The 19,569-nt window shown below is 37.9% G+C and overlaps 1 protein-coding gene across 2 annotated transcripts in view; it reads right to left on the reverse strand.

Moving 5' to 3' along the window:
- The window catches only part of LOC117305175 (leucine-rich repeat and IQ domain-containing protein 1-like), a 46,820-nt gene extending 27,251 nt beyond the window's left edge, over window positions 1-19,569 (reverse strand). The window contains exons 1-10 of one of the 2 annotated variants that reach the window (XM_033789980.1): window positions 19,440-19,569; window positions 14,137-14,319; window positions 13,253-13,409; window positions 11,408-11,499; window positions 10,878-10,959; window positions 9,539-9,765; window positions 6,679-6,753; window positions 5,331-5,470; window positions 2,071-2,229; window positions 129-1,298 (exon numbers count right to left, since the gene is read on the reverse strand). In XM_033789980.1, the coding sequence (XP_033645871.1) occupies window positions 129-1,298; window positions 2,071-2,229; window positions 5,331-5,470; window positions 6,679-6,753; window positions 9,539-9,765; window positions 10,878-10,959; window positions 11,408-11,499; window positions 13,253-13,409; window positions 14,137-14,295 (2,261 nt within the window). In that variant the 5' untranslated portion in view covers window positions 14,296-14,319; window positions 19,440-19,569. Of the gene's footprint in view, window positions 1-128; window positions 1,299-2,070; window positions 2,230-5,330; window positions 5,471-6,678; window positions 6,754-9,538; window positions 9,766-10,862; window positions 10,960-11,407; window positions 11,500-13,252; window positions 13,410-14,136; window positions 14,320-19,439 lie in introns of both variants that reach the window. The other variant, XM_033789979.1, reaches the window with a different exon arrangement.

A 19,569-nucleotide genomic window follows, 5' to 3' on the forward strand; every position in this document is an offset into this window, starting at 1 on the left:
ATTTTTTATATTCCTGAAATCATTCATTGGCACCAAATACAACAATCATTGCCATTGTTTAAATGGCTTGGCTAGAGTTAACATTAAACATGACAGTACACAAGAGAATACAAGGAATCTGGCTTTACCTGTGAGACACACAATTCTGCTTCCATTGTGACCATCTTGACTCTATATCCAATGAATTACTTTGGCTGTCTTCATTTCCACTCTGGACAATTTCATTATGAGAAGTGTTGACCTTACTAGGTTGAATGTCAAGACTTGCACTGCTCACCAATCCATTATCTTTAATATCTCTATTTTTTATCTGACTTGCATCACTCACTGTTTGAGGATGTTTTACAATTGTGTTACAAGAAGGATTCACAGATTCTGTTACATCATACTGGCTGGATGGTGTTGCTGTTTGAAGATGACTAGCTTTGAATAATACAGAATCTGCTGTAGAATGTTTCATGGCCGTAGTTGGTCCTTCCTTCTCTTGTGGATAATTGTCAGTCATTTCAGGTTGCTTCATGGCCGTAGTTGGTCCTTCCTTCTCATGTGGATAATTATCAGTCATTTCAGGTTGCTTCATGGCCGTAGTTGGTCCTTCCTTCTCATGTGGATAATTATCAGTCATTTCAGGTTGCTTCATGGCCGTAGTTGGTCCTTCCTTCTCTTGTGGATAATTGTCAGTCATTTCAGGTTGCTTCATGGCCGTAGTTGGTCCTTCCTTCTCATGTGGATAATTGTCAGTCATTTCAGGCTGGTTTAACACAGTGGGTTCACCTTTTTGCTGTACTGAATCAAGTAATAACTGCTGGTCATCTGATTGCTTATTACTCGATACCTTTGAAAGGTTTTCATTTGAAATGTTCTTTGGCATCAATAATATTGCATCTTCTGAAGAACCAGTGGTAGTGGCGTGTTCCTGCTGCAAAATGCTATCATTGGTCACTATGTGATGTTCCTGTATGCTAGTAATAGTACGTGAAGTGAGCGATTGCTCCACTGTAGTTTGTTTTGATGTCAAAAATACTTCCTGTAATGGGGGATGGGTTTTGTTATCAACCGTGGTTGATACAACTTCCTTTGTAACAATAGCTTTCTCCTTTTGAATTTTTGATAAAATTTCTTGAGTTCTGTCATGTAGATATTGCTGCTGTCTGCTATCCTCCTCTTTTTGCTTCTGTTCTTCTTCTAGCTTCTGCTTTTCCAATAGTACCCGCCTTTTCTGTTCTTGCTCTCGTTTATCTTGTTCTAATCTTTCTTTCCTGTCTCTTTCTTCCTCTTGAAGTTTTTCCATTTTTCTCCTGTGTCAAGAAAAAGCTTACATGATTGTGTGTTACATTGTGCGACAAGGGTTTGACTTCAATGTTAATGATAATACAAGGAACATCTAAAATAAAAAAAATGGTATCCCCACCACTGATCACTTCTTATGACTTACAGGTTTGTCTGATGTTACCCTGCATGCACCTGTGATACATAATGTGTAAACAACAACAAACACTCGCATTCACAGGTTTGTCTGATGTTACCCTGCATGCACCTGTGATACATAATGTGTAAACAACAACAAACACTCGCATTCACAACTGTGGATCCTGCAGGGATTTCTGTTTGCTTGTTTTTTGAATCCTTGTGGAACACTCCCTTCTATATAATTCCTATTTGGAGACCTTTTGTTCCTGATGTTTTTGTTCTCCATCAGGAAGCAAATATATTGAGGGTTGTTAACTGTTGTACGATAGAATAGTTACATGTCGACATGTTATGTATCATTTTTAAGCTAAGAAAACACTCTTTCTAGCAATGATACTTTTGTAAAATTTGGTTTATGTTTAGTATTTTTTATTGTCCCAGGAACAACTTGTTTTTTTAGTTGATCAGGTATCACATTTTCCTGTTTTTCATGTGACTGTAAATCATTATGGCAGCTACAAAATGTGACAAGTTTCACATCATAATACAAAGTGTTTCTTTCAATGATTGCTTTATTTATATGATAAATGTTTCAAGATGTGTGAATAGACAACAAGTGTAGGCCCTATGTGCAGGCGCTTATACAAATTAGAAACAAACCTTTCATCCTGTTTTTGTTTCTTTTCAGCTTTTTCTTTTTTCTTCTTCTGCTCTTCAGCTCTTCTCAATGATATGATTTCCATCTGCCTATTTTGAAGCTTTCGCTGTAGCCTTTCCTCTCTTAAACGATTCAGCCGGAACTGATACTTCGTTCTCACTCTACAGGTAAGGATACAAATCATCAACTTATTTTTTTTTTTTTTAAATAAGACAACATCAATTAACAGGAATCTTGGCTCACCATCTGCTTGGCCTCGCTAGTAAGGTTAATTTGTTCATTATCCTAAGTAAAATACATAAAATATGGTAGCAAATAAGCATACGCGGGTACATGTGTATGAACAGGAATCAAACATCAATATTGAAAATTTACAAGTTAAAAGAATCAAAACAGATAAGTTATTCCAACAGAGGGTGTACATTGTTCTTATAGCATCCAATAGCGTAGAATGGTCCTTGCTTGTGCTAACGACAGAAAAATAATGAAGACTACCATTTACCATTCATTGGAAATTAAGTGAACACATTTTGTACCTTCATGTACACTGTGATCGCAATTGATCAGCGCTTAATACAGTTCAGTGTTACATGGGCAAAATACTCTATCATTGCTTGTATGGGGAGCATGGTGGTTTTTTCCCTCCTCAAATGAGGTTAAAATGGAGAATGTCAAATTGCTGGGGTTTGTTTTAATGTGTTTATTTTATTCAATAATTGTTTAATGATCATCACAATCACAGTATTTTTTTTTTGATTGCTATACAAAAATCTAGAAAGAAATAGTTCAAGTTGAAGTTCAATTTGAAGTGTATCTTCCTTAACTAAAGTCTTTTTTTGTCCACCTGGGTGTCTTTGATTCCCAACAGACCCCCATTTTCATTCAAGCTTAATTAATGGAGCTACATTTACAGAGTGGAGGGTAAACAAGTTTCCATTTGTTGTTTGTTGTGAAAGCAATGTCAAATGACAAGAATCTATACGAGTTACATGTATAATACAAATAGTAAAATGCCTTTTGCTCGTGCATTGTCGCAGAATATAATCAATATAACATTTGGCTTTTCCATTTCTGTGAATACACTCTGCCACAACACACTAGTATGCTTCCAATTATGTTAGTTTGTAAGTTGCACTCCAGTGATTCAAATCCTACATGTATATTGAAGACTGAACCACACTTATGCTGATGACCTACAACTCGACATAACATTTGATCATAAGAAAGCTTTCAGACTAGATGAAGCACTAAAGTCACTTTCTTCTTGTATGGTAGACATCAACACTTGGATGACAAATAACAAATTGGTTCTATTCATAGCCTTCGTTGCCTTGGGAATGTTACTCTCAATGTAGGTTCCACAGTTATTGTACCTTCTAAATCAGCCAGGAACCTTGGTGCTTACTTTGATTGTAATGTCTATGTTAGAGCAAGTTAATCATTTATGTAAGTCTGTTACGTTCCATCAAAAAACAGATCTCAAATTAGGAAGTACATTAATGAAGATATCTGTCATAGTGCTGTACGCTGTCATAATTTGTCCAGATTAGACTATTGCAACTGCCTTTTAACATCTGTTCCCCAGTGAAGCGGCTGCAAAGTTTACAGAACTGAGCAGCTCGCATTAACCTTATCTAGATTGTCGTCATGACTCCAGTCCTCTACTTAAATCTCTCCACTGGCTTCCCGTAAAAGAAAGAGTTCTCTTCAAAGTACTTTTGTTTGTTTTTAAAGCCTTCCTGACTAGACGCCATTATACAACGTATATCAAGGGTTGCTTTACTTTTCATAACTCATCTCGCCCTAATCTCCGCTGTTCTCGAGCCCCTTTTTTGCTTACCATTCCTAGGACCCGTAGCAAATCTGGCGATCGCACATTCACTGTAACTGCATCCACAGAATGGCACAACATCCCTTCTTTCGTTAAAGCCGCAAAATCCACAGACCAATTCAAAAAACTTCTGAAACACATCTCTTCCTTGTTTAAGCTTTCTTCTTTTTCTGATGCTTTTCAAACATTGTGTATGTAGCGTTTCTAAATACCTGTTACTATTATTATTATTATTATCATTATTATTAAAGGGTACTTTTTCCTAACAAAAAACACAATGTCCACAAATTTACATTAAACTTACACAGTTTGAAGAGTATGATAGTAGAAAGCTTCCCTTGAAATTTTACTTACTGAGGTGCTGTAGTTTTTGAGAAATGAGTAAAAGTAATAATTTTCGTCTCAATTTTAGCATGTAAAAACGTATTAACCAGTTATGCTATGGTTTTGGTATAATATCATAACTGGTTAAGGGGATTTTACATGCGAAAATCACATTGGTCTCATGAGACGAAAATGATTTTGTGACTTTTTTTACTCATTTCTCAAAAACTACACAACCTTAGTTAGTAATATTTGAAGGGAAGCTTCCTCTTCAAACCCTGTAAGTTTAATGTAAATCTGTGGACATTTTGAAAAAGTACAGTTATCCTTATTTGTTGCCTATGTATTCTACACTACATACTGCACTCTGTTTACCAGTGTCGGCCAAGTCTTGCAGAAAAAACAGGCACATGTTACTTGGGCTTGAATAAAAAGACCCCTGCGTTCTAGAACAGATTATCTTAACCACTAGACATCACACTATCGATGTCTAGGTTTAAACAATAATACCACACATTTACAGATTAAATATTAACTATTATATACCGCATGTATAGAATCCTCTAATCTGATGGATGGAAATAGCTATGTCCTGTCTTCTACCAAGATGACGTCAAAGTGACTATGCCCGGGGCATAGTCAATTGACTATGCCCGCTCTGAAAATGACGCAATTTTGATCTGTATTATGTACGACTAGCATTCCGTGTCACGACGCGACCTTTCTTCGCAGACGACCTTTCACCGTATAGTCAGAGTGTTGTTGATAAGAAGACTTCTTTATTCGGTATATAAAATAAATATTTACTGCTTTATAATCGGGGAACAGTTTAATTATAGGCCCTCGGTGATGTCAAAACCATGGCTATGCCCTCAGCTTCTCTTCGAGCATAGTCATGGTTTTGGCACCACCTTGGGTCTATAATTTTAACTGTGCCCCTCATACCAGTCAATATTTCCATACTATAACATCATTTGTCTCAAACAAATTAAATGACATTACTTTTAAAACAGTGGGTTGAAGCCACTGCTATTTTACTCATTCACAAAAAAACACTCAAAGTTCTCTTCAACTGTTAAATGTTAAAGATATCAATGTGTGCTTTACCTGTAGGAACGGAATGCCGCTTGTATCTTGATAGTAGCGTGCAATCTCTGTAATTGTTGGCGTTGTATTTCTGTAGCAAGATGTTGCTCAAACTCTTCTCTCTCCTCCTCTGTCCTACGAGCAAACTCCTCAATATCAGCCTGAAAAACAAACAAAATGGAATTTTACTTCATGTAGTTGAAGTGTTTGCAATAAAAACTGCTCAAAACTTGACAAAACTACTCTTCAAGACACTGGACACTTTTGGTAATTGCCAAAGACCAGTCTTCTCATTTGGTGTATCTCAACATATGCATAAATTGGTAGTCAAAGTTGCGAGATATTAATGAAAGAAAAAAAAAACCTTGTCACACAAAGTTGTGTGCTTTCAGATGCTTGATTTCGAGACCTCAAAATCTAATTCAGAGGTCTCTAAATCAAGTTCATGGAAAAATACTTCTTTCCCAAAAACTATGCCACTTCAGAGGGAGCCGTTTCTCACAATGTTTTATACATCACCCTCTCCCATTAATCTTTACCAAGTAAGGTTTTATGCCACTAATTATTTTGAGTAGTAACCAATAGTGTCCAGTGCATTTAAGCAAAGTAAGTTACTTTAGTGTTGAGCGACCTCAAATAATTACAAACAAGTTGGCTTCTCTGGTACAAAGCCAATACGCAAAAGGTTGTAAATTGAATACTCTCACAATTATGACAATAGTCCCCAAAATAATCTCAAACTGGAATGACCATGTGAGGGCGCTCTCAATCACTTCCGGGGGTATATTTATTCGTGCCCAAAACAGATATGAAAGACCGGAACACGTTAACAACACAGACATCTAATCCATCACGGACAATAAGACATTTGAAGGAGCCGATACAACCCACCTCTAAAGCAACTTAAAACTACAGTGCAACAAAAGTGACAGAACACCTATTGAAACTGTGCACGACGACAAATCGCATATACCCCGGAAGTGATAAAAATACTCTTGAGGGCTCCCTCACGCGACCAAAGATACGACGCATTGAAGAGTTTTTCAGTCATCAATTCTCAGCACTGAGAGTTGTACACAATCTGACATTACTTACAAAAACTGTTCATTTTCAACCTTACTTTCATGGTTATAAGTGATTGGTGAAATATGGTTCTATTTGCAAATGATCTTGAGCACTAAAAATCAACCCTTATGTAAAGTATAGGAGCAATCAGATCATCAAGCTCTTAATCCACCCAAGCTCTGTCCCTTTTTTTATTGTTAGATTCAAGTAAATTTATGCACTTTGGAGAGTCACTTCATATTCCTGACTAAATAATGCATTTTACAGAAACTACATTGTTGATCTGTAGACGACCCTTCATTACCTGTTGTTTCTCAAGATTGTCTTGGGTTTCCTTGGCCTCTAACAGCAACTCTTCATCTGCTCTGGCATTAGCAATCTTAAAGACAAACAAACAAAACTTTAAGCAATGCAAATTGTTGAGTATTTGGTACATGGTACATGTATAACAGTATTCTTAAGTGAAACCACACGAGTACCAAAATCAAGGATGAGAGTAGGCTGTTTCACATCATCCTGGCTTGAACACCATATCCAGTGGGATCAATCTTATTGCAAAAGGGCAGGAATAGTCTGATTTTAGTCTTGAATTTTCCGTTTTTATATATCACAAATTTCAAATAATTTTTTTTCCAGTTTTAGGACGATCTTACCCTCTTATTTCTGCTTTTATACTCCTTTTTTTGTCAACCATGTTGATGGGTTCGTAATGTGAGGATCGGTTGTATAAAAAACTTCTGTTGCAATTAAATTTTTCGATCGGTGTCAGCAACGCACATTATTGGGAGGGTCCAACAACTTATCGTCAACTCGCCGTCAACTCCTCCAAATAAATTTAAAATCCACAAAAGATGCATAAAACTATACAGTATAAGCTAAAAGAGAATTTGAAAAGGTTTAGGCTACATTTCGATTGGAAGAATTTTGTTTTTTGATCATGAAAAAAATATCTCTAAGCTACAAAGCCGTCGGTCGCCATCGGTCGCCATCTTGCTTTTTTCACAGGCCTGACAAAAATGGACAACAGAGGGCGCTTTCCTGCATTTGGAATAGTCTTGCATCAAGGCGTGAATGATTGGTACTGCATGTGTAGTATGTACTGCAATTTTTGTTAGTTGATCGCTGAGGCCTTAGGTCAAGACTAGTTCATACCTGCCATCTTGGAAGTGGTTGAGTTGACGAGTTGACAGCGAGTTGACGGCAGATATTATATTATATATTTTCTCTGGCCAGATGAATTACGGAGCGCCAGAAATTAGTTTTCAATAAAATATTTTTTCTCCAGCCAGATGAAACACGAAGCGCCGGAAAAGTTTTGTTTGTTTTGGGGTTGTTTTTTTCGGCCAGATGTAACACAGAGCGCCGGAAAAAATCGGGGTAAATTTGAAAAAGCCTGAATTCCGGCAATAGCCGGAAAACTGGCATCCCTGTATGATCAGTGAGCGTCCGATGACTCTGCATCTTAAATTGACCAACCAACAGTATGTCATAGTTATTAATGCCTATGCACCAACCCTGGATTCTGATGAGGAAGCTAAGAACAGTTCTATGCTGCCCTTAATAACGTCCTTACTTCAATTCCCAAGGATGATAAGATTGTCATCGAATCATTGGTAAAGAAGGTGTAGGGAAAACCAACTCCAACACTCTCCTTCTTCTTAGCAAGTGGCTGAGCATAAAGTAGTCATCAACAAAACCATCTTCGGACCGAGAGATAAGTATAAGACAACCTGGAGACACCCCCGCTCGAAACATTAGCACCTCCTTGTCCGGCGTTGAGGTCTAAATGATGTTCGCATCACACATGTCATAAGAGGTGCGGAGTGGACGGAGTTGATGGAGAACTCTTCAATCTTGCCCAATTACATGCCAAAACCAAGACCACTGTGACTGCAGTAAATCTGCTTGAGTATGCAGATGATTGTGCAATAGTTGCACACTGAGGCTGGCTTACAATCCACTCTAAACCTGTCATGATGCAAACAAACGTCTGGGGCTGTCTCTCAACATTAACAAAACTAAGGCCCTTTATCAACCTGCTCCTGGTCAACTCTCACCTGCTACTAAAATCCTCATTAGTGGACAAGAACTTGAAAATGTAGAGCACTTTGCCTATGTCGGCAGTCACCTTTCCCAGAAAGCCAACATCGATAATGAGATTCATCACAGAATGAAATGTGACAGTTCTGCCTTCGGAAGGCTGATGCATCGTGTTTTCAATGATCATGATCTACAAATTCAAACCAAACTTCTTATTAACAGTATTGTTGTAATCCCCTCACTCCTGTACGGTTGCGAAACTTGGGTTACATACCGCAGGAACTTGCTGACATTGGAACGCTACCACCAGCGATGCTTCAGAAGGATTTATTAACATGAAATGGGAAGACCGCCACATGAATGCAAGTGTCCTCACTGAAGCAAAAAAAAACACCAGCATTGAAACTATGATCATCAAACACCAGCCAAGATGGTCGGGCCAATGTGTGCAGATATGAAAAATGAGCGCATTCCAAAGAAAGTAATCTTTTCCCAGCTAAGCCACGGACATCGAAACGCTATGAAGACACCCTTAAGGCATCGCTACAAAAGTGTACATGTAGCATCAACACTGCATCCTGGGAGGAGCAGACAGAAGATGGAGCCTCATGGCAACAACTGTAGCACAGAGGCATAGCTACGTAGCTTTGAAATAAATCGTCTAGCTCAGGCAACCGCGACGCACAGGTTAGAAGAAGAGGGACAAGAAAGACATCTACATGGTCCAACTCCCTTAAACTGTGACAATTGCCTGAGAGTATGTGGCTCACGGATCAGACTTTTGAGTCATCGACGGAGTCACCTAATAGGCACCAACTACCTCAACCCTAATAACTTTGTTTATCTGTGGAGAACATCTTCCTCGACATCAGGGGATTGCCTATTATTATTATTATTACTATTATTACTTTACCTACATATTAAACGCATTTTTATCACAAATTTCTTCAAAAACATTAATACTTTTAATGAAAAGAAGTTTCCAAACACAAACCATAATTAATCAATCCAGTGGACCATAATTTTAAGAGAGTCGTTTATGTAAGTGAAACTCCAGTCTAACTTCATTTCAGTCTGTTCAGTTCAAGAATTATCCAATATTTGGCATAATCTGTGCAAATTACCTGTCTGTTGAGTTCCATTTCATGAAGTTCATCGTTGTGTTGCTTTTGCTTTTTTTCTCTGTTTAGGTTCTTTGCTTTATGTCTTATTTCGTCTTGTTGAACCCGTTCTTCAATTTCTCTGTTCATATCAAGATCACGCTGTTTGAGTTTATGATGTAATTGTTGTAGTTGCAACAAGGCTTCTTGCTCTAATTGGGCAGCTCTTACTTTTTTTATAGGATCAAAATCTGAAACATAAGAATCAACCAGAAAAGATTATTATTTGAATCTATATCAAGCAACGATTCAACATTCCCGATTGCATACCTGCAAGATTTGCAAGATGGTGTAACCCTTTACAGACCAAATTGGCTGTAAGAAGCTTGTACTATAAGGTGGGAGGGATTGGCTGCAATGTGATAAGATGGCCACAGGTGAGGCTGGGTGAAACCAAATTATCTAGAGGGCTCAGAAATGTGCAAAATTTAATACACAGAAGGAAAATTATACCCATGAATGGTTGCATGTGGGCAACCACGGTCAAAGTCAGTTTCATTCAGATGCATTCAGATGCATTCCAATGCATTATTCAGATACATTCATTTCCCAATGAATAGAGTCTCCATAAAAAGTGGGGGCAAATGCAAGCCTTTCATGCCATTAATAAAAACTTTTTGTATTTTTAATTGTTTTGCCACAGAGTTAAAAGATTTAATAATTTTGAAAATTTGCCTGGGGTGTCTTGGCCGAGTGGATAAGAGCATCAGACTTAAGTTCTGGTGGTTAAAACATTGGGATGTGGGTTCGAATCCCGGTCGTGACACTTGTGTCCTTGAGCAAGAGACTTAACCATTGCTTCTCTCCATCTAGGGGTAAATGTGGTTTATGAGGGCAGAGATGGTTTATGTGAATGATTAGCTTGGAGCACAGCAACTTGCAGCACCGACTGTATACTCCCCAGGGAGCTTGGATGATTTAAGGAATTACATATAATGGCTCAGTGACCAGGGATAATAATGTCAGAAGTGCTTTGATACTCTCTTCGGGCTGTGATAAAGCCCTATATAAAAGTCTACTAATCAATAATCTATATTTCAACAGGGGATGGAATACACAGTAGAACGCCGCTTTAACAATCACTATGAGATTAATAAAGATCAGGACGCAGTGATCTTATTTCATGGCTTTACATTATACCTTACAAATGGTACTTCCACATTCATGGAGGATTTTGAATGTCACTACAGAAAGTATGTACTCCCTTCAAACGTTGATGTAATGATCTTGTTCTTCAGTTTAAAAAGAAAGTGACTGTCAAATTGATTCTAAGGCAATGCTTAATTACCATTTTGCAGTATACCTTGCTGAGGAATATGTGTCATGGTTGATTCTTCAAATCCAACTGCTTCAATCTGCTCTTCATCTTCAACTTCAGCAAGGACCTAATACACAATAAGACATTACAACCTCACTAATAAATATTCCACACTAAAGTATTTTAAAGTTATTGTTCATTAGAGTTGTGATGGACTTGAATGTCATGGCTTTTACGGTTCTGCACAAGACATTAATCTGTTATCTCTTCATACGGGATTCACTGTCTGATACAGACTATTTGGAGGGTAAACACCAAACTATAATGAGCTCACACTCTGTTTTCTCCTTACATACATGGAAGCATTCATGATTCACAATAAAATCTAGGGTAATCCTTACAATCTGTGTCTTGAGAGATCACAACATGCTCATATAACACCAACTGGTGGTTTGGGATTAGCACACACCTTGTATCAATCTAGATTTTCTTTAATGTAAATCACATGTGCAGTACACAGATTGTACCTGCACCATGTTCTTAAAATAGGTTTTTATAATTTGGAATCCTATTACCCTCTCTCGAAGTTCTTCTGGGTCCTCGCCTACTATAAATGCAATCTCTTTCATCTCATCAGACTGGTAGTCAAATTCATCATTGCCTTCACCTATGAATAAAACAAATGAACAGCTCACATTTTATTACACATTTTATTACACATTAGTCTGGTTTTAACAAATGTGTTCTTTACCAACAGAATCATTTGCAAGGTTGTCTGGTCAACACCCAAAAACCTCTTGTTTTATATTTAGTTTATTAGCCTGCTTTTTCTTCTGAAAACACGATATGTTGTCACTGTTTTTACAAGTGGTGTTTTGGTGCCAAAAAACACAACATTTGGAAAATTATTTGTTTGTATAAATTATTAACATGTACTCATTACTGTTAATATTTTTAGCAAGTTTGAGGACCTACCACATAATTCATGTAGTTTTGTAATGACACACAACAACTGACTCAACTAAATCACTAGATTTACCATTGTGAATTTCAACAAAGTGACATATCATGATCATTATCCATTGAAATATTATGCATGACATGTGTAGCACTGGCATGATACCAGAAGTGCGTTTTCTAATTGCAACAAAGTGATGTAACTGTTGACCAACTTAGGTTTAGCATTTTACCATGTGACCTACATGACCTATATCTTCATTATGCATTGGTTTGCAGACAGTGTTCTTATGAATGTGTCTAGAAATTATTATAACTCATCAAAACAGTTGCAAGATTGAAAACACATTGACAGTTATTGACTACAAGGGCTGACCAACATCTACACATGGTGTCTGCTTTCTTAGACTTTTCAGGGCTTATTAATAACAATATCTGATTTTTCCCAAGGGTAAACAAAAAAGAAACCAGACAGAAATGCATGTAGGAAGAATATCTTGCCTGTATTTATAACAGGTACATGTACCTAGCAAGATATCATGCACAATTTTGACGGCCCACGCCTTTCAAATAAATCAAGGTACATGTAGAAGATTTTGAGGCCCTAACGTAAGCATTTGTGACAGACCTCAACAACCTCTTAGATAATTGAGGTATTTCAATGATCAAATGTTCATATTTGCAGCATTTATTTATCTTTTGGATGCGCAGGTGGTGGGGGCTGTTAACAAATAGTTTTCTCTGTCAAAAATATCAACAAAAAGAAACATGTGAGTTAACAAATTTTTAAAGATTCAATAAGTTAGAAAAAACTACAATGAAAACACATTTATACCTCAGACAGTTTCGCTATTCCTATTGGTGGAAAGCGCACCACGTGGGTGTGTATAAACCTTAGCTAATGACAGTAAAAAATGTTGGAAAATGGGCGTTACACGCGAGCTTGCACCTGTGCTTAGAAGACAGTTTCTGCATTCCTATTGGTCGAGAGCAATGGCCGGGACAGCTGTGCCACATCACGCGATACGCGCGACGCGCACAGCATTCCCTTATAAGGAGTTGTTTACCCGAGGGCCTTACCATTTCATAGCTGGAGGGTTGTTGTGTTGAAAGAAATCATTGAACAATTATAGTTTTTGCATTTATTTTATTTTTTGAACAAAAAGTGTTGATGTTTTTCGACCCGAAAAGGTATTTATGAATGGGAATCAAAGAGTTTTGAATCGACTTCGTCTCGGTAAAATTATCAAGAACCAGGCCTCGTTGGGTTTAAACCACTAGTTGAAAACCTCTTCACCACACATTGATTCCTTTATTTAAATAACAATGTTTGTATGAGAGAGAGATTGGCTGTTGCCAGCTTGGCGTTTATATCCCCTTGCAGGTGTTTTGCCCTGAATTGGAAAATGATCATCGTAATAAACAAACAACAACAACAAAATTAATGTAGGAAATGTACATACCATGTGCAGTTTGGCTTAAGAGATGTTCACATTCATCCAAATCTCTTTGTAATCCATCTGCTCGATGAATGACTTTATCAAGATATTCCTTAACACTTTTTGGAACGTTGTCATCTTCATTGTAGTCATTCAAGGACAAGTCATCAATCCCATTCAGCTGCTCAAAAGTTAAGAACGTCAAGATTTTGGCAAACAATCACTTAAACAAGTTTCACAAATATTCATAAATACCTCCAGACAGTTTCGCTATTCCTATTGGTGGAGAGCGCATCACGTGGGTGTGTATAAACCTTTGTTTATGACCAATAAAAAGTGTTGAAACAAGGGCGTGAGACGCGAGCTTGCACCTGTTCTGATAAGACAGTTTCTTCATTCCTATTGGTCGAGAGCTACGGCTGAAAAAATTGTGCCACATCACGCGATACGCACGACGCACATAGCATTCCCATATAAGGAATTGTTTACCCGAGGGCGGCGGAGGGCTTTACCATTTCATAGCTGGAGGGGTGTTGTGTTGAAAGAAATCATTGAACAATTATAATTTTTGCATTTATTTTACTTTTTGACCAAAAAGTGTCGATGTTTTTGACCGAAAAGGTATTTATGAATGGGAATCAAAGTCTGTTGAATTGGTTTTCAACTAGTGGTTTAAACCCGCCGAGGCCTGGTTCTTGATAATTTACCTCAACTTCGTCTCGGTAAAATTATCAACAACCAGGCCACGTTGGGATTAAACCACTAATTGAAAACCTCTTCACCACACATTGATTCCCTTATTTGTTTCTTTGTAACACTTTGACGAGATCGACTCTAACCATACTAAAACAGAAACATGTATAATTGATAACTCATTTTTGATAATCATCGTCGTTGCAAATGTGTACCTTGTTTGAAGCTTCAGAGATATCCTCTTGCAGTCGGTCAGTCTGAACCAGTTCATTGTCAGAAATACTGATTGCATCAAGCTGCCGTTGTATTTCTAGTTCAATCCATTCCTCATCAGTACCAGGATCCATGGTTAACAGACATCTACTTGTTCTCATTACAATCCAAATTAATCACTTCACCTGTAATAAAATAACAAATAATGCTGTAGTGTACAGTCCAATGTTGATTGGCATTAGTGGCAGATTCAGGATTTTATATTGCATTCCATCAAGGAAAAGGTACTCAAATGTCTTAATCAACGAATCATTGACGAAAAAGATCATGTATTCAAATTCTCGCTACAAAATGTAAATAATGGTGAAAAATCTAGCGTAAGATTCGCATTCAAAGAGTCCGTGTAACGGAAGCTTGTTATATGGCCCCACAGGGTGGAGCAATCAGAACGTAAGCCTCGGGGCATTATACTACATGTATACCACGCATGCCGTGTCTCGTGGGGGGGCTGGAGGTGTAATCCCAGGCACTACAATGTATGAACTCCAAGCGTGCGGGTCTCGCCGTTAGCTTTAGAGGGGTTGGGAGCCAGACATCAAAGTACATGTTTGTCATCATGGGTTTGTCAGTCTGTACACCTCGTGTCGATTCCGTTATTTCTTATGATCGCATAATGCTCTGTTTTGTTTCATGGCTCCTAGTTTCTTTTTGTTATGAGTTTTCAGGTAATTAAAAAAGATTGATTATGTCAAAACGTAGGAATACCGCATTATTTGTTAAATTGACAGTGTTATTGTGTGAGTAGCTTAAAAAATGTTTTACAAAGAAGGAAAAAAGATAACAAAAAACGGAGCCCCGATCGTAAAAAAGGACAGGTGAATAAGAATTTTAAAAAAAAATTCATCAAAGCATTATTTTGTCAAAAAAATATAATTTTTGTATTCTGTGATTGAAGTGTTATTTTTGAGATTGTTGAGGTATTATTTGGTTCTGTTCCAAGCTACGCAGATACTCAGCTACGTTTACGTTCCTTCAAATGAGTTACGCTATAATATCAACAGGTACGTTTTCAAGCCCGAGTCAAGCTACGCTTACGTTCCAAGATATGCTTAAGTTCCTAAAGATAAGGTTACGTTCTAAGCTATACAGCTACTCAGCTACGCTTACATTCCAAGTTTTGCTTACGTTCCTTCAACTCAAGTTACGCTATAATAACAAAAGACCGTACGCTTTCAATCCTAAGTGCAGCTACGTTTACATACCAAAATACCCAGCTACGCTTACGTTCCAAGATATGCTTACGTTCCAAAAGATATGCTTACGTTCCAAAAGATATGCTTACGTTCCAAAAAATATGGTTACGTTCCAAAAGATATGCTTACGTTACAAGCTAAACAGCTTCTCAGCTACGCTTAATCCAAGATACAATTAGGTTCCAGTAACGCTATAATCAAAAGGTACGCTTTCAATCCCGAGTCAAGCTAGGCTTACGTTTCATACGCAGCTACGTTTACGTTCCAAAATACCCAGCTACGCTTACGTAACAAGATATGCTTACGTTCCAAAAAATATGGTTACGTTCCAAAAGAAATGGTTACGTTTCAAACTACGCAGCTACTCAGCTACGCTTATACAATCCAAGATATGTTTAGGTTCCAGTTACGTTATATTATCAAAAAGTACGCTTTCAATCCCGAGTCAAGCTAGGCTTACGTTTCAAGATTTGCAGCTACGCTTACATTTCAAAATACATTCTCACAAGGACGCTTTTGAATCCCTCAAGATGCACTCTCTCCCCCACCCCCACCCCCCCCCCCCCCCCCACCGAGATAAAAAAATATTTCACTGTGAACAGGGCCCATTTATCAGTTTCATCTGATTAGCAGAAAATACTGCTTACAAATTTTCTTTACTGTGTAAAAATTTAGTTGGGCACCAGCCAAAAGTTTTCAAATTTCATTAAAATTTGGCTGGTAATCAGTTTCAGCTTTGCAATACTATTTTGTGCGAGGCAAATTTTGTGCCACAATGAAGGCATTATGAAATTGGGTCCTGGCACGTCGGGAGCACATAACGCCATGATCGCATTCCAAACTGCATCATGGCTGTGCGGTAGTATGCCTAGTTTATTGGGGCCAGGAATGCTTTATTTACTTTTCCCTGTCCCATCATATTCTGGGTTAGTTTCTTTGAGACGATCTTTGGATGTACGTCGAAGCACGAAGGTCTACCTCCATCGTCGAAGGATTTGCCTGATCCGTTTATGCTGGTTGTATGGATAGACTGGATCCTTATGCTGCGTCATAGTAAAACGTTGCTATAAACAAAGCACCAGTCTACTTACAACATTGTGCAACAATGTCACGAAGATTTGCAACGTCTGGAAACACGTATACGCTGGCCTTTTACTGCTTTGGGTTTTTAAAATAATTTTTCGCTAAATACGTGACATTTTGATGATTTTTTTTAAAGCAACCATCTATAAAACATTATTTATGATTCTACACCCCTAAATTGCGTAAAGGGTGAGCCGGTGTGTCCCTTTAACCAGCACTTTGTATTGATGTAATTTGCTCATTGGATTAATTTATCATGTGTTGTTATGCCCTTACAATATGCTACATGTGGCCTTTTAAAACTCCCTTTTTTAATAGCCTTGCTCAAGGCAGTCGCATTAATCGCTCCAAAAAGACGCCGCTGTAATCCCCCCACCCTATACACTGTGCGTGGTGCATGTAATCACACCGCACGACCCACCCGTATACACACTGTCACATCGTACGACTACTGTGCACACAAGTCATCCGCACTCGTACCACTAACCGCATGCAGAGGCCGTCAGGCCGACAGCCTTGTCGGGTCTGTAACTTCCGGGTTTAATGTGTTTCATGAAAAAAAATTCCACTATTGGAAAAAAATGGGGGGGCTCTCGGACATGCTAGTATGCAGCCCATGAATATGTGTATCTTTTGTCAGACCTATCAGACAAGTAGGATGTGAAGCATATGAATTATTCATTTTGACGTCCAATCACGCACTTATCTTATCACGACCTTTGGACCCTATCATGCTCGCTGAGCGCTCGTGGTGGTGGTGTGATGTAAACATGTCTCGTCTTTCAAGGGCATTATGGTAATGAGTTGACCGTGGGAACTCTTTGCTTATTATAGCAATGAGGTCAGTGGCTTCAACACAGACCCGACAAGGCTGTCGGCCTGATGGCCAACGCATGCTGATAGTGTACAGGGCATCGTGTCGTGCGATGTGGTTACACACATTTTACGCACAGTGAATACGGGTGGGTTTTTATACAGCGGCGGCATTTTTACAGAGTGAATAATTCGACTGCCTTGAGCAAGGCTACTTTTTTAACCGTAGTGTGAGTCCTTGACTCGTGGATGATTCCATCTTTGTTGGGTGTTGTCAAGGGCAGGTCGAGGGATAAAGAAAGTTTTTAATTTCATCTTGTTTAAATGGAATCTTCTTTTTTGTATGGACCATTTGTAAGTCTAAAATTTGGACCCTGATATTTAAATAAGTGAAAGCTATTCTTTTATTTAGGCCTATTGTAATAATCCAAGAGGTTAGTGGCATAAAAATCATACACAATTTTGACAGCCCTTTCAACTAAATCAAGGTCGAAAATTTCAAGTCACGAAACGCAGCATTGTAGACGGACCTTACCAACCACATAGCCTTATTTTAAATGATCAATTTTTCATATTTGCAGGGGTATTTACTCAGGAAATTAAAGGGTAGGGACGAGTTCTTTAACGTCCGTTTACAACCGGCAAGGTCCTTGCCTTGTGATAAAGGCCTGAGCCGAAGGCGAGGGCCTTTTTGGCATTGCAACGATCCTGCAAGGTTTTAAATGGATGTTTATGAACGAGTCACTACTCTTTTATTCCCATTCATACATGTACATGTGTAAATGCCCTTTTGATAAAAAACGTTAAAAAAAATACAGTATAGGCTACTAGACACTTTGACAATTGAAAATTTGAGGTTTGAAGTATTTTTTTTTAAAACTTTGTGAAGAATCTGTTTGATGCGCGTGGGTTGTGTGTACGTGCGCGAGCTTAGAAATAGATTACGCCCGCGCGCTTAGAAAAAGATTGTCAACCGTTTTAACACCCCCACGTGAGGCGCTCTCCACCAATAGGAGTGGAGTATTTATGAATATCTAATTAATCTTACAAATGTGCATGTATAGTGGGGGATGTTGACATCTGTGTCCCAGCTAGGCAATTTTATTATATGTGTAGGCAAACTTGAGTTCAAAAATTATGCGCATGCATATTTTAAAACTGCCTTGCGCAATTTTTTTTTAAAGGCCTTCATCAAAGATTGCGACAAACAGGGTCAAGGGTAGGCCCTACAGGTTGTTCTAAAAAAAAACCTTGACCCACAAAACGTTCCCAACAAGTAGTAATTGAATAATATTTTGATTTATTTTGCACGCCATACAAGCTTCTGAATATTCAATAAAATACCAACCAAGGTGTGAAAACATATGATGTTGCTCCAAATGTCGTGCATGCATAACCACTGTTACTGTATTGGCGGACTGTCTCTTGCAAAGTAAAACCAAAACTGCTAGATTGAGTTTCATTCTGCTTTAGTCACTAGATGGATCATGTGAGGTGGTTACTATTTGGGATTCTATGGTGTGCAAATGTGGGGAAAATATTAAAATATTTTCAGTGAAAATGACAAAAAATTATCTTTTTGATTTACTCATGCATACTGTAATAAATTCCAATAAGCGTAATAAATATTAAGTCTACATTAAAGAGAAAATATCATAGATAGGTTTCTTATCTCCTGAAACCAAAAATTACTGGTCTGAAATGGGGGAAAACGGATTGTTATGAAGTGTGAGTGCATCAAGGGGGGGGTGTTTTTTTTTTACTTTCATGCCTTATGATATCTCTGGATTCTAATGAAGTAGCCATAATAATGCCTTAGGACAAAAATGTAATTAAATTTGTTAAGTAGTAATTTAATTGAATAATATAATATAACATAAGCACTGTTAATGGCGGACTGTCTCTCGCAACGTAAAACCAAAACTTTAAATATTTCAACACACCATGAAGTGAAAGTGTTATTGTTAAAAAAATTGATAGATGATTTGGAAAACAAATATTTGGTTTTTGATTGTGAACAATTTTCCTGTTATCCTACTGAAAACACATGACACCAGCCCAGGATAAGTAAAGCATGAAGTGAACTTTTATTTATTTGTAATGTTTATAACTTATTATAATCGTCATCATGTGAACAGAGAAAGAACTATACTCACTCCACTACGTACTGCAACATACATGCCAGAGGATGTATTTCGAAGTTTCTGTGGTAAGTAAATTAACAATATACACGGTCATGGTTCAGGAGAGGATTGATGATTTTAGTTGCCAGCGACGCTGATGCTC

The sequence above is a fragment of the Asterias rubens genome, chromosome 22 (assembly GCF_902459465.1).
Source record: "Asterias rubens chromosome 22, eAstRub1.3, whole genome shotgun sequence".
Classification (NCBI taxonomy): Eukaryota; Metazoa; Echinodermata; class Asteroidea; order Forcipulatida; family Asteriidae; genus Asterias; species Asterias rubens.